The sequence below is a fragment of the Thermobia domestica genome, chromosome 15 (genome assembly GCF_964235325.1).
Source record: "Thermobia domestica chromosome 15, izTheDome1.hap1.1, whole genome shotgun sequence".
NCBI lineage: Eukaryota > Metazoa > Arthropoda > Insecta > Zygentoma > Lepismatidae > Thermobia > Thermobia domestica.
Genome location: NC_137468.1, coordinates 38,284,205 through 38,296,468, shown reverse-complemented (window position 1 = coordinate 38,296,468; position 12,264 = coordinate 38,284,205). Strand labels below are relative to the sequence as shown.

The window sequence follows — 12,264 nt, the reverse complement described above, 5'->3', positions numbered from 1 at the left end:
TCTTTCAACTGCCTGCCCAGTACATTAAGTGTTGCCAAATTCTCGTGTGTTTACCAACAAAAATCCGGAAATAGAGAGAAAAGTCCATCATCAGTCTTACCCAATGCCCCTGTAAAGTGGACCATAAGAGATGTATCAGACGAAAAATCTGCTTCCTGTTGGCACGTGCTGTAATTTATAACCTCACCTATATTCACTTACTGCACGAGACACCCTAAACATTTCAAGATTAGTGTTGAGCAATTTTCATCCAAGATTATTGGAACTTACTCTTCCCTATATTTTATTTTCTTCTGGAGCTCTATAAAATGTTGATCTCTTGTAGTGTTTGGGCGTGAACGTCGTGCTTTTTATTATTATTATTTTTACAGCATCTCAATAGCAACAAGGAAGTGCAATATCTGTTTGTGTCTGTCGTGTGAATTGGCGCGGAATACGCGCATAAAATATCATAGAATCAAGGAAATGCTATTTGCTTTACAGAGTCTGATTTTATGATATATGTACGTATACAGGTTTTAGGACGGGGAGGTATTTTAATACATTTCCTTCTCCATATGTCTCTTGTGAGAGAAACATGAACGAGCTGCATACCGATTTTAATTGGACATACAGATGTAGTTATGACACTAACAACTGCAATTACCTTATTTCAAACATATTTAATTTTCCGAAAATAGTTCTTGTTATCTGGCATCTAATAGTATTTCTTATAAATCTACAATTTCGGTTCAACTGTCTAATTAATAATAACAATAGTTGGCAACAACAGCTTCACAGCCACTAGTGCGCCAAAAATAATACAAAATGCAGTAAATACATTACATCTGACAATATATTACTATAGATAATTATATTACTATAGATAAAATCATAGTAATAAAAAAAGCATGATAATTATATTATGATAAATTAATATAACAATGAAAAAAACATGTGATATCTGTAAACAGAAAAAATACATACATAAAGATCACATACCGAACAATTCGAGCATACATGATAAAACTACATGTAGAAATATAAAAATCAGCAATATATATATATACTTTTACCGAGCGAAGTAGCTCAAGTGGTAGAGCGTTGGCTTCGCATTCGGGAGGTCGTGGGTTCGAATCTCGCTGCCGACCATCCTGACTGAGGTTTTCCAGGGTTTCTACCAGGCAAATGCCGGGATGGTACCTACTAAACAGGCCCTGGCCGATACCTTCCCAAATCCTTTACATTGTTATTGTTGTTGTTGGATATCCAGTGTAAAATAACCTCTGAGCTCTATCTGGTGATTGTTAAATAAATAAATAAATACTATGTGATCAAAAGCATCCGGACACCTGGCTGAAAATGACTTGCAAGTTCGTGGCGCCCCCCGTGATATTCAATATGGTGTTGGCCCACCTTTAGCCTTGATGATACTTCCACTCTCGCAAGCATGCTTTTAATCAGGTGCTGGAAGGTTTCTTTGGGAATGGCAGCCCATTCTTCACGGAGTGCTGAACTGAGGAGAGATATCGATGTAGGCCAGTGAGGCCTGGCACGAAGTCGGCGTTCCAAAACATCCCAAAGGTGTTCTATAGGATTCAAGTCAGGACTCTGTGCAGGCCAGTCAATTACAGGGATGTTATGGTCGTGTAACCACTCCGCCACAGGCTGTGGTGTATGAGCAGGTGCTCGATCGTGTTGAAAGATGCAATCGCCATCCCCGAATTGCTGTTCAACAGTGGGAAGCAAGAAGGTGCTTAAAACATCAATGTAGGCCTCCGCTGTGAGAGTGTCACGCAAAACAACAAGGGGTGCAAATCCCTTCCAAGAAAAACATAACCAGGCCATAACACCACAACCTCCGAATTTTACTGTTGGCACTACACACGCTTACAGATAACGTTCACCTGGCATTCGCCATACCCACACCCTATCATCGGATCGCCACATTGTGTACCGTCATTCGTCACTGCACACAACGTTTTTCCACTCTTCAATCGTCCAATGTTTACGCTCCTTACACTAAGCGAGGCGTCGTTTGGCATTTACCTGCGTGATGTTTGGCTTATGAGCAGCCGCTCGACCATCAAATCCAAGTTTTCTCACCTCACGCCCAACTGTCATAGTACTTGGAGTGGATCCTGATGCAGTTTGGAATTCCTGTGTGATGGTCTGGATAGATGTCTGCCTATTACATTTTACGACCCTCTTCAACTGTCGACGGTCACTGTCAGTCAATAGACGAGGTCGGCTTGTTCGCTTTTGTGTTGTATGTGTCCCTTCACGTTTCCACTTCACTATCCCATCAGACACAGTGGACCTAGGGATGTTTAGGAGTGTGGAAATCTCGCGTACAGACTTCTGACACAAGTGACACCCAATCACCTGACCACATTCGAAGTCCGTGAGCGCCCCATTCTGTTTTCTCACGATGTCTAATGACTACTGAGGTATCTGATAATGAGTAGCTGGCAGTAGGTGGCAGCACAATGCACTTAATATGAAAAACGTATGTTTTGGGGGGTGTCCGTATTTTGATCACATTATATATATATATGCCCTATAATCAATCAACCTGAAAGATGTACACAAACTCCGAGAAGTGATTCGTGACATCATAAGAAGACAGAAAGTCCTCTTGCATGTTGACGAATTCCGCATCGTGTACGAGTAACAAGGATGTCAACTTGGAATCAACACTCTAATCCTGACAATTGGAACGGAACAGATGGGGATATCATCTATTCATTTATACATGTCTTATCTTTGAACTATATTAAGCTTATAGAAACAGAACAACTAGTTTAGAAGTTACTCATCCATAATTTTGGGCTATATCTCAACCATGCTGTGGGGGGCCGCAGTGGCTCAGTGGTAGAGCATTCATTTCTGACGCGTAGTCCCTGATTCGATTCTTCCTCGCGTCAAGTGGGGCCTTGTGGTGAACAAACACCGTGTACGTGCGTTTTTTCGGGGTTCTCCCGTTTCCTTTCACTTTCTTAATTCCACAATCTCAATCTTTTCTCATCATCACCGTCTCTTTTAGCTAGGGATGAGCACGAGTCGAGCTAAAACTCGAATCGACTCGAAACTCGACTAGAATTCGAGTCGAGTCAAAGGTAATTTTCTCGAGTCGAGTCAAAGGTAATTTTCTCGAGTCGAGTTCCGAGCCGAGTCACTGTTTTTGAGGTTGAGTTTCGAGACGAGTCGAGTTTGATAAATGGCTCGCTCGTCCAGCTCGTTTTAACTCGTTTCGATACGCTAATTAGACGGGAAAGAAAAAGTGATGAGAAATGTAAGCATTGGTGTGGAACACTTTTAGTGTTTCTTATGAGAGGGGACACTGTTCGCATCTCGTCTCGTCTCGATAATGGGACGACAAGAGATTTTTATAACGAGTTTAGTTCGGCTCGGCTCAACTAAGCCGAAGGCTCGATTTGGCTTGCTTGGGTAAGTCATTAGCTCGAGCCAACTTGGTCGGGTGAGCTGTTTACTCGGCTCATTTCTCGGTTCAGTTCGTTAGTGAATGAACTGTGAGCCGAGCTGCTCGAGTCGTTGTCAATCCTAAAACGAATCCGAGCAGTTTTGAACATGTTTGGCCGGCACCCTATAACTTTTAACAATTTTTGACTCGAGCCGGAACACTTCCTCCTACCGAACTCAAACCCAGAACTTTGTAAATGATGGCTTTACCTCCTAGACTTCACGACTACCGAGGTCGGCAGTCAATTAGTTTTTAGTATTCACATACGAACCGCTATCTTTCATGTTTATACATGGTGATAAAATAATAATAGTAATAATAGTAATAATAATAATAATAATAATAATAATAATAATAATAATAATAATAATAATAATAATAATAATAATAATAATAATAATAATAATAATAATAACTAGTAGTAGTAGTAGTAGTAGTAGTAGTAGTAGTAGTAGTAGTAGTAGTAGTATCATTGATAATAACTATATTGTCTATGTAGGATACTTGAAGAGAGTATTTGATACTACACACAGCATTTGGCTCGTTTTGGCTCGACTTGGATTCCTGAACTCAACCTGAATTCGAGCCGAAGTTGAAAGAAATTTTTTGAGCTAAGTTCTGAGTCGAATTCAAAGATGTCTATTTCGAGTCGAGTCGAGTTTCTAAGAAAACTCGCTCGTGCCCATCCGTACTTTTAGCCTACACTGCATAACCAGGGGACCGTAAAACTCAAAGATTTTATTTTTCAACCACGCTGCCTACTGTCGTCATAATGAGTTTAGCAATGGTATAGTTCAGTATCAGCTTCATCTTACCTAGGTACCTTCATCTTACCCTAATTTTTAGGTTTACAAAAAATAGTTTGTTTTTCGGTTTTCTCGAGAACATTTCCAATTACTCATATCATTTTATTCAAGACAATAAGACCAATCAATTGGTATATATATACGAGGATCATTCAATAAGTAAAGAGACAGTCTATATTTATAACACTAATCTTTTTTTTTTTTTTTTTTTGTTTCAGGGATGTTAGCTGGCAACCTTGGGGTATGCTCTGATCTGCTGTTTCGTAATTTTATGTCAACATAACTTCAAAAATATCAATTCATCATGGCAAGTCCTCTAGAAGATTGCACCTTAGAAGAACAGCGCTCAGTCATTAGGTTTTTAGTCGCAGAAGGTGTAAAACCAAGTGAAATTTTTTCTCGAATGTTGAGACAGTACGGTAACAGTTGTATGAACCGTGCGAATGTGTACAAGTGGGTTGATCGATTTAAAAGTGGCCGAACAAGTGTAGGTGATGAACCCCGATGTGGACGTCCAGTGGAAGTTTCTGGTTCTTCGTTGGAATCGAGGATTGATGGACTTATTCGTGATAACAGAAGAATTACTGTTGAAATGATAGCTGAGGAAGTTCAAGTAAGTGTTGGAACTGTTCACAATGTCATTAGGAACATTTTAAAGTACAGAAAAACGTGTGCCAGATGGGTTCCCAGACAGCTTACTGACGCTCATAAAGAATCAAGGCTTTCCATTTGTCAAGCCTTAACACAACGAAGTTTGATTGAAGGAGACGCTTTTTTTGAAAGAATAGTGACTTGCGACGAGGCCTGGATCCATCACTACGATCCTGAGACCAAAAGGCAGAGTATGGAGTGGAAACACACTAGCTCTCCAGTTCGCAAAAAATTCAAGGTTCAACCTTCCGCTGGTAAAGTGCTGCTGACCATCTTTTGGGACTCACAGCGTCCAATCTATTGCGATTTCCTTGAAGATCAGCGAACTATCAATAGCCTATACTATTCTGAAATGCTAGAACACAAAGTTAAACCAGCTGTTAGGAGCAAACACCGTGGACTCTTGTCAAAAGGAGTCATTCTTCAGCACGATAACGCCCGCCCTCATACAGCCCAGCTGATCCGAGATAAGCTTCAAGAATTGGGTTGGGAGGTCTTACCTCATCCTGCCTACAGCCCAGACCTCACCCCATCTGATTTTTACCTGTTTGGACCACTCAAAGATGCCCTATGTGGAAAAAGATTTACTAACAATGAGGAAGTTAAGGCAGCGGTGCAAAGGTGGCTTCGGGGTAAATCGAAAGATTTCTTCGCCAAGGGAATTAGGAAGCTGCAAGAAAGATGGGACAAATGCATAACTGTAAAGGGTGATTATATTGAAAAATAGCCTTAGTTTTGAAAGATTGAAATAAATCTTTATTGAGCTATAGCAATTTGTCTCTTTACTTATTAAATGCCCCTCGTATATATATATATACCAATTTATATAATCTTTGAACATTTTTCTTTGTTAAACACAAATAATTTGACAGAATTATATTGAAAAACCAAAACTATGTTCATATTATTTTTTCTTTGCTGCACTCTGTTGTTCCTTCCTATCCGCCTATTTGTAATCTATCTACCACATCACTGAAATAATATGTTCTGTTTACATTAAGTAGATACGCTTATACAACAATATTCTTGGTCTAATGCATAAAATAAACGATTAGCAGCGCAAAACATCAATCATGTTGGAAGTTGGGAGATTTACTGCCTCATTCTCTATCAAATGGAAGTTTGTTCGTAAACTAATAGAGGGAAAAAAAGAATATAAAAGTGCTTCTTTTTTTTCTCTCTCGCTGCACTGCCATTACAACAAGAAGCAATATGTTGACAAGGTCAAAGATGAATTGTTTCCTAGCATTGTACACACATCCATCAATGTCGTTATATTCTAACAAAGCTTCCGTCAAACTTCTTGTTCTCCTCACAGGATCTACGTGACGCAATTATCTCATGGCTAATAGCAGCTGTGGAAGTCTTTGTTCTGGAGTATAGTGTCACCTTCAACGATACCCGGGATTTAAAAAAAATAACTTTCAAGTCAATTAGTATAAAGTGGCAAAAGTACAACGTCTAGTTCTAGCACAACGTTAGAGCTGGATTTAGGTTTGGTGGGGCCCTAAGCTATTGAAGGTAATGGAGCCCTTTATGTGTCCAGATGAACGTAGGCACCCTCTATACAGAAATGAAGAAACTAGTGATATTTTAAAATATAGGCTAGCAGAAAGGGACCTATTACTTACATCATAGGACTTACACAACACAAAGTACTGTTGCTATATGTAGATTTTATCTTATTTACTGTTTCGCTTATATTTTGTAATGTAAATCCAGTTTTTTCCCTTTATTTTTGGCCCCCCCCCAAGAGAGTAGGGCCCTAAGCTATAGCGTGTTTAGCTTATACGTAAATCCGACACTGCACAACGTAGTAGTATCTAGAGTTGCTTCTTTTGAAACCAAAATGTAGGGAAACTTCATGCTGCAAATGAATAGAGAATTGTATATACAAATGGTCCTTTTACCGTAATCATGTAGGCCCTAACTGGCTTTTTAGTGAAAGTCGAGTGATATTTTCTTAACGATAAAAGAAAATTGAAGCAATTTATGTAGATCTCATATCATATAACACAGTATGGGGCAAAACGGATGGAGTCTTTTTTTTAAATCATGTATTGATTTTTCAACAGACAATTTATTGACAGATTCAAGTTCGTATTGAAATAGTATGTTACAAAATCAAGTATGGAAAACAACATCTTGTGTGTAATATCCGTTATTTCTCATGCATTTCTTAAGACGTTCTTCGAAGTTGGCAGCTACTCTTTCCAACCTAACTTCGACGATATGGGCGACCTCTACATCAATAGTTTCTTTTAAGTCTTCTAATGTACGTGGCCTATGCTTGTATACACTTATGGCTTGAGGTAACCTTGCAAGAAAAAATCGCACTTCTTTATGCCAGGAGACTGAAAAGGCCAATGAAAGTCCTCAAATCTAGAAGTAAGGCTATCAGCAAAGAAAACACAAAAAAACAGCCATTGATGCTCTAGTTGTGTGGACTGTTGCCTTATTCTGTTGCAATCACACACTGCGAATAAAAATACGTTTCCGTCGTAACTCAAATAAGAAGATCTTGATCATCTTCGGGTTCACGGTAACAAGATTTCCATTATCATCGTTGAAAAGTAAGGGCAGATGACAGTAGTTTGGTCTACAGCACACCAAACCGTCACCTCAGGATTGTGCAGCGGTCTTTCGCACAATTCTTTGGGATTTCCAGAAGCCCAATAAAGGCAGTTCTGTTGGTTCACAATACTATTAAGATGAAAATGAGCTTCATTACTCATGAAACAAATGGAGATTGTCATTTTGCTCACAAATTGCGTCACCATCTCACGCGCACAGTTCACTTGCTCTGTGTAATCCCCGGACTTCAACTGTTGTTCATTGGCAAATTTATATGGGCGGTAATGCAAGTCTAAATGCCAAATATTCCTGACCGTTCAAATGCTGAGGCCAAGTACAGACGTATGCCTCCGAGTGGAGCGACGCAGACTGCGAGACATGGCGTGTCTGATTCTTTCCATATTTTCGGGGGTACTTCCCGTTCGAGTAGCCATTGGCGATGTTTCGTCCATTAGTGTACCTCGTGTATAAAGTGTTTTAACTCGATAATATTACAAGTTGGAACAGTCTGACTTCTGTGGATATTCAAATGGTGACAACTGAGTGATAGATTCGCCATTCTTGACGAAATTCTCATAGGCGAATATACATTGCGTTCCACCGTTCACGGCTTCATGACTTCATCTAAAAAGAGACAAAATAAAATAAAATATCAATCTATAACTATATCTATCTATCTATCTATCTATCTATCTATCTATCTATCTATCTATCTATCTATCTATCTATCTATCTATCTATATATATATATATATATATATATATATATATATATATATATATATATATATATATATATATATATATATATAATGTGTGTGTGTGTGTTGAAATCGGAACTGGTTGTAACTGCAGACATATCTTAAAACAGCAACACCGGTATTATAGTAACTTTAAAAAAAATAATAATGCAAAAATTAAATTGCTCCGGAACCACATGAAGGGTTCAGATCCCACGTTAAACTGTAGGTTCTCCAGTATTAATAAAATAAAACTGATCAAAGCACCAATATATTAATAATACTTATTATTATTATTATTGCAAGCATTATTAATATATATTTGATGGTTTGATCATTTTTGGTTTATTAATACTGTGGAATATTTCCAAAGTTCTAATTAACAAGATACATCTAGGTTCTCACATAGCCTCCGTGCTCAAAGGAACAATGAACTCCAAAAGAATCCACAATGAAGAATTTAAGTAGGTTAGCGTTCTAGGCTTTTATTCTCTAGTGTTTTGCGTCAACGCAACACAAAATTTGCCTTTTAGTTTGCGTTAGTCCACATAGCAATTACAATTATTTGTTGCATTATTTGCATTGTCTTGTGATCTGTAAATTTTGCTAAGACGGTTACTAATAAAGGGTTTGGATTTATCATTTTGTTACTCAAAAAGTATTTAATACAAATTACAGAGATAGAAAAGACAGACTAATTCTCAACTCGCAGTCGTATTCGCAACAACACCAAAAGTATAATGGTAGATCCACCAATGGGAAAAGGTCGGACAGGCAAGTGCCAATGCTGGCCCAACGTTGTAATAGGTTGCTTTGCCGAGCATGTGCCAGCCAACTTAATTGCCAACGTTAACTACCACGAAAGAAGTAAAATTGCGATTAGAAGTGAGAGGTCGGAACTGTTGTACAAATGAATGACAATAAATTGTTGATTGGCAAATGCTTTAAGCAATGTCAGGTCAACGTATTTTTCAACCTTTTTTTTCTGCAAGTACCAATTCCCAACAGATTTTGGGTTGTCCATATCTCGACGACCTACTCGGAAGAGTAATACTCCCGGAAGTAAGATTTTTTCGCGCGCTACTCTAGCCAGCTGTTTTACGCGTTATCCTAGCCAGCTGTTTTAAGTTGGTCACATAATTTATATCATGGGGATCAATGTGCAACAAAACGAGCCCTGCACGGCTTCTAACCAGTTCCAATTACTGCTACTACTACTACAAGTATTATTACTACTACTACTACTACTACTATTTATCTGTACAAAATTAAGTAAAATATTTTTTGAGTATTATTTTCATCTTATTTTAATGAAAAAAAATGTTATGAAAATTAAAAAATAAAATAAACTTTCCTTGGGCCGGGTTTGAACCAACATCAAAAGTCACAAGGACCGACAGTAGTAAGCGTTTGATTTCTGCTTTATGTATGCTACGTGGCAAGAAACGGATAACGCGAAACCAATCAGAACCGTGTATTTAGTTCCTACTCCCGAGAGTATTACTCTCCCGAGCTATTCCCATATCTTGAGATCAACTGGATGAATCTGTTTATCAACGAAGTCAATCCCTAATTCAAAATTGAAGTGATCCATCAAATGGCTCTTAATGTTTTAGTCAGCCAGACGGACACACGGAGAGACAGACAGATCAGTAGCATTATTTGAGATTTTGTAGAGTAGGAGGCAAGATTGTCCAGTGATATGAGAGTTTCGCGTTTTTTATTAGTACACTATATTAGCATACAATTTATTAAAGAAGCATGTGTTTCTAAAACCTAGAGGGAGAATTGTGACCCTTGTACTACTCAAATAGCGCCACTGAGAAGCAGTAAATATACCGAGTGTCCCAGAAATTAACTATGCAATGCCATGTTGTGGTGTGCTAAGTGATGACTGATATGATTGTCAATTAGTAATACATTTTCCATTGTTCAACATATTTGAACCCTATTTGACGAGATATTTGTATTTGTTCACAGTCCAGTTTGATTGAAGACCAACATCTTGTGTGACATCATTGTGATCCAGGTCATCATGCTGACGATTGAACAAAGAGTGTTTCTTGTGGAGCATGTGTTTCGCAATGGAGATAAGTTTACCTCAGCAGAAGAAGCTGCATTTGCAGCAAAGTTCTCGGGCGTGAAAATGCCTAACCGCAATGCTGTATGGAACCTCATCACCAAGTTTCGAAAGACCGAAAGCGTTCATAATGCTCCAAAATTAGGTAGGCCATCCACAGCCACATCTGCAGAGAAGGTGGCGAAGGTGCAAGATGTGATGCTGCAAAGTCCAAAGAAATCTGTTAGACGACTAGCTCAGCAGGCCCACATGTCCGTGGGTTCAGCTTACAAGATTCTCCAGAAGTCACTGTCCATGTATCCGTACAAAATTTCGGTCGTGCATGAACTGATAGACACCGATCGCCCGGCGCGTGTGAACTTTTGCAACTGGTTCCTGTCCTTCCTGCAGGACAATGGTGAGGGGATTCTTAACAAAACGTTTCTCACGGATGAGGCATGGTTTCACCTCTCCAGTTACGTGAATAGCCAGAATAGTCGTGTGTGGAGTACGGAGAATCCGCATGAATTTCATGTGTCCCCACTGCATGATCAAAAGGTTGGTGTTTGGTGCGCCGTGACTCGTAAACGCGTCATTGGGCTCATCTTCTTTCAGGACACCATAAATGCATAATATTACTCACCTGCATTTTGGAGCCCTTCCTAGGTGAACTGAATGAGGACGACATTGAGAATGCCTGGTTCCAACACGATGGGGCGACTGCACATACCGCCCGCAAGGCGATGAGCTTTTCACAATACATCTTCTGTGACCCCATCATCTCTCGAGGACTCTGGCCTTCGCGTTCACCCGACTTCACTCCACCGGATTACTTTCTATGGTGTACGTTAAAGGGAAAGGCCTATGAAGGCAATCCGCACACAATACAAGAACTCTAAGCTGCATTGACGCGTCACATTCGGAACATCACTCTTGATGTTCTGCACAACGTCTTTAAGAACATGCAGAAACGTGTGCTATTGTGTCTTCAAGTGCAAGGGGATCAATTCCAGCATCTCTTATAACTTCCATGACATTAACGTTTAGCTTTCAGTTAATTTCAGTTATTTAAATTGATTTATGGAATAAAATAGGCAAGTTATGAACTGTGTAGTTACTTTTTTAACACCCTGTATAAAGAGTTTTGGTTAAAAAAAAAATATATTTACACGCGTAGATAAAAGGTTGCTCACTACGCAAATAGAAAAAAGTTGTATTGTGAATCGTCACTCCGTGCAAGAGCACTCAAATATTACTACGCAATTGAAAATTACGTTCCAGTATTTCGTTTCAATAACGTTGTCAACATAATAGTATCTCCGTTTAATAATACAAATATTGCCCTTTCAAACACAAACTGTAATAAACTCTTTTCCTTTTCTTTTTTTAATATCCAAGTGCTGTTTATAGTCATGTTATCGATAGTTTTATTGTTAAAAAAAAAAAAAACATTCCATTGAAAGTATCACGCCATGTGTAAAAACTGTAAGAAGTAGTGACTTCTACATCTATATCAACAACTTTGTTTATGTTTTTCAACCTCTATTGTTCTCCGAATGAACCTACATAATTTTTTTGTGACGTAAATTTGCACAGCAATTAAACAAGTAACAAGTCAACATACTGAAGTAGGTATTGTTTGAGTAAGGATATGTGTGTGCAGAATGCTATGACTATATACAAGCGGAAAATAATGTGATAAATAAAGAGTTTATCTTTACTGCCACTAAGTTTTCCTTATGTGTAACGATGTTTACAAGATACCAGAAGACATTGGGGGCATTTTGGATGTACACTCAGCGACAAGAGTTCTTTCCGATTGGTAAAATTTCTTTTAGGAATAAAGATGGTATGGCTTGGAAGCAAGGGCGCCCATCAGGGAGGCAAGGTGGGGCGCTCGCTCCCCCTAAGAGGAAATTATACTTAGGAATATCGAAAATCCAATAGAACTTTTACATTAGTTACAACAAA

General features: G+C 38.7%; 1 protein-coding gene across 1 annotated transcript; it reads left to right on the top strand.

Moving 5' to 3' along the window:
* Positions 1-10,269: 10,269 nt before the first annotated feature.
* Positions 10,270-10,926, top strand: LOC145671461 (uncharacterized). Its single transcript, XM_081740651.1, has one exon. It carries the CDS (start codon positions 10,270-10,272, stop codon positions 10,924-10,926), a length of 657 nt encoding a protein of 218 aa, XP_081596777.1.
* The last annotated feature ends 1,338 nt before the right edge of the window (positions 10,927-12,264 follow it).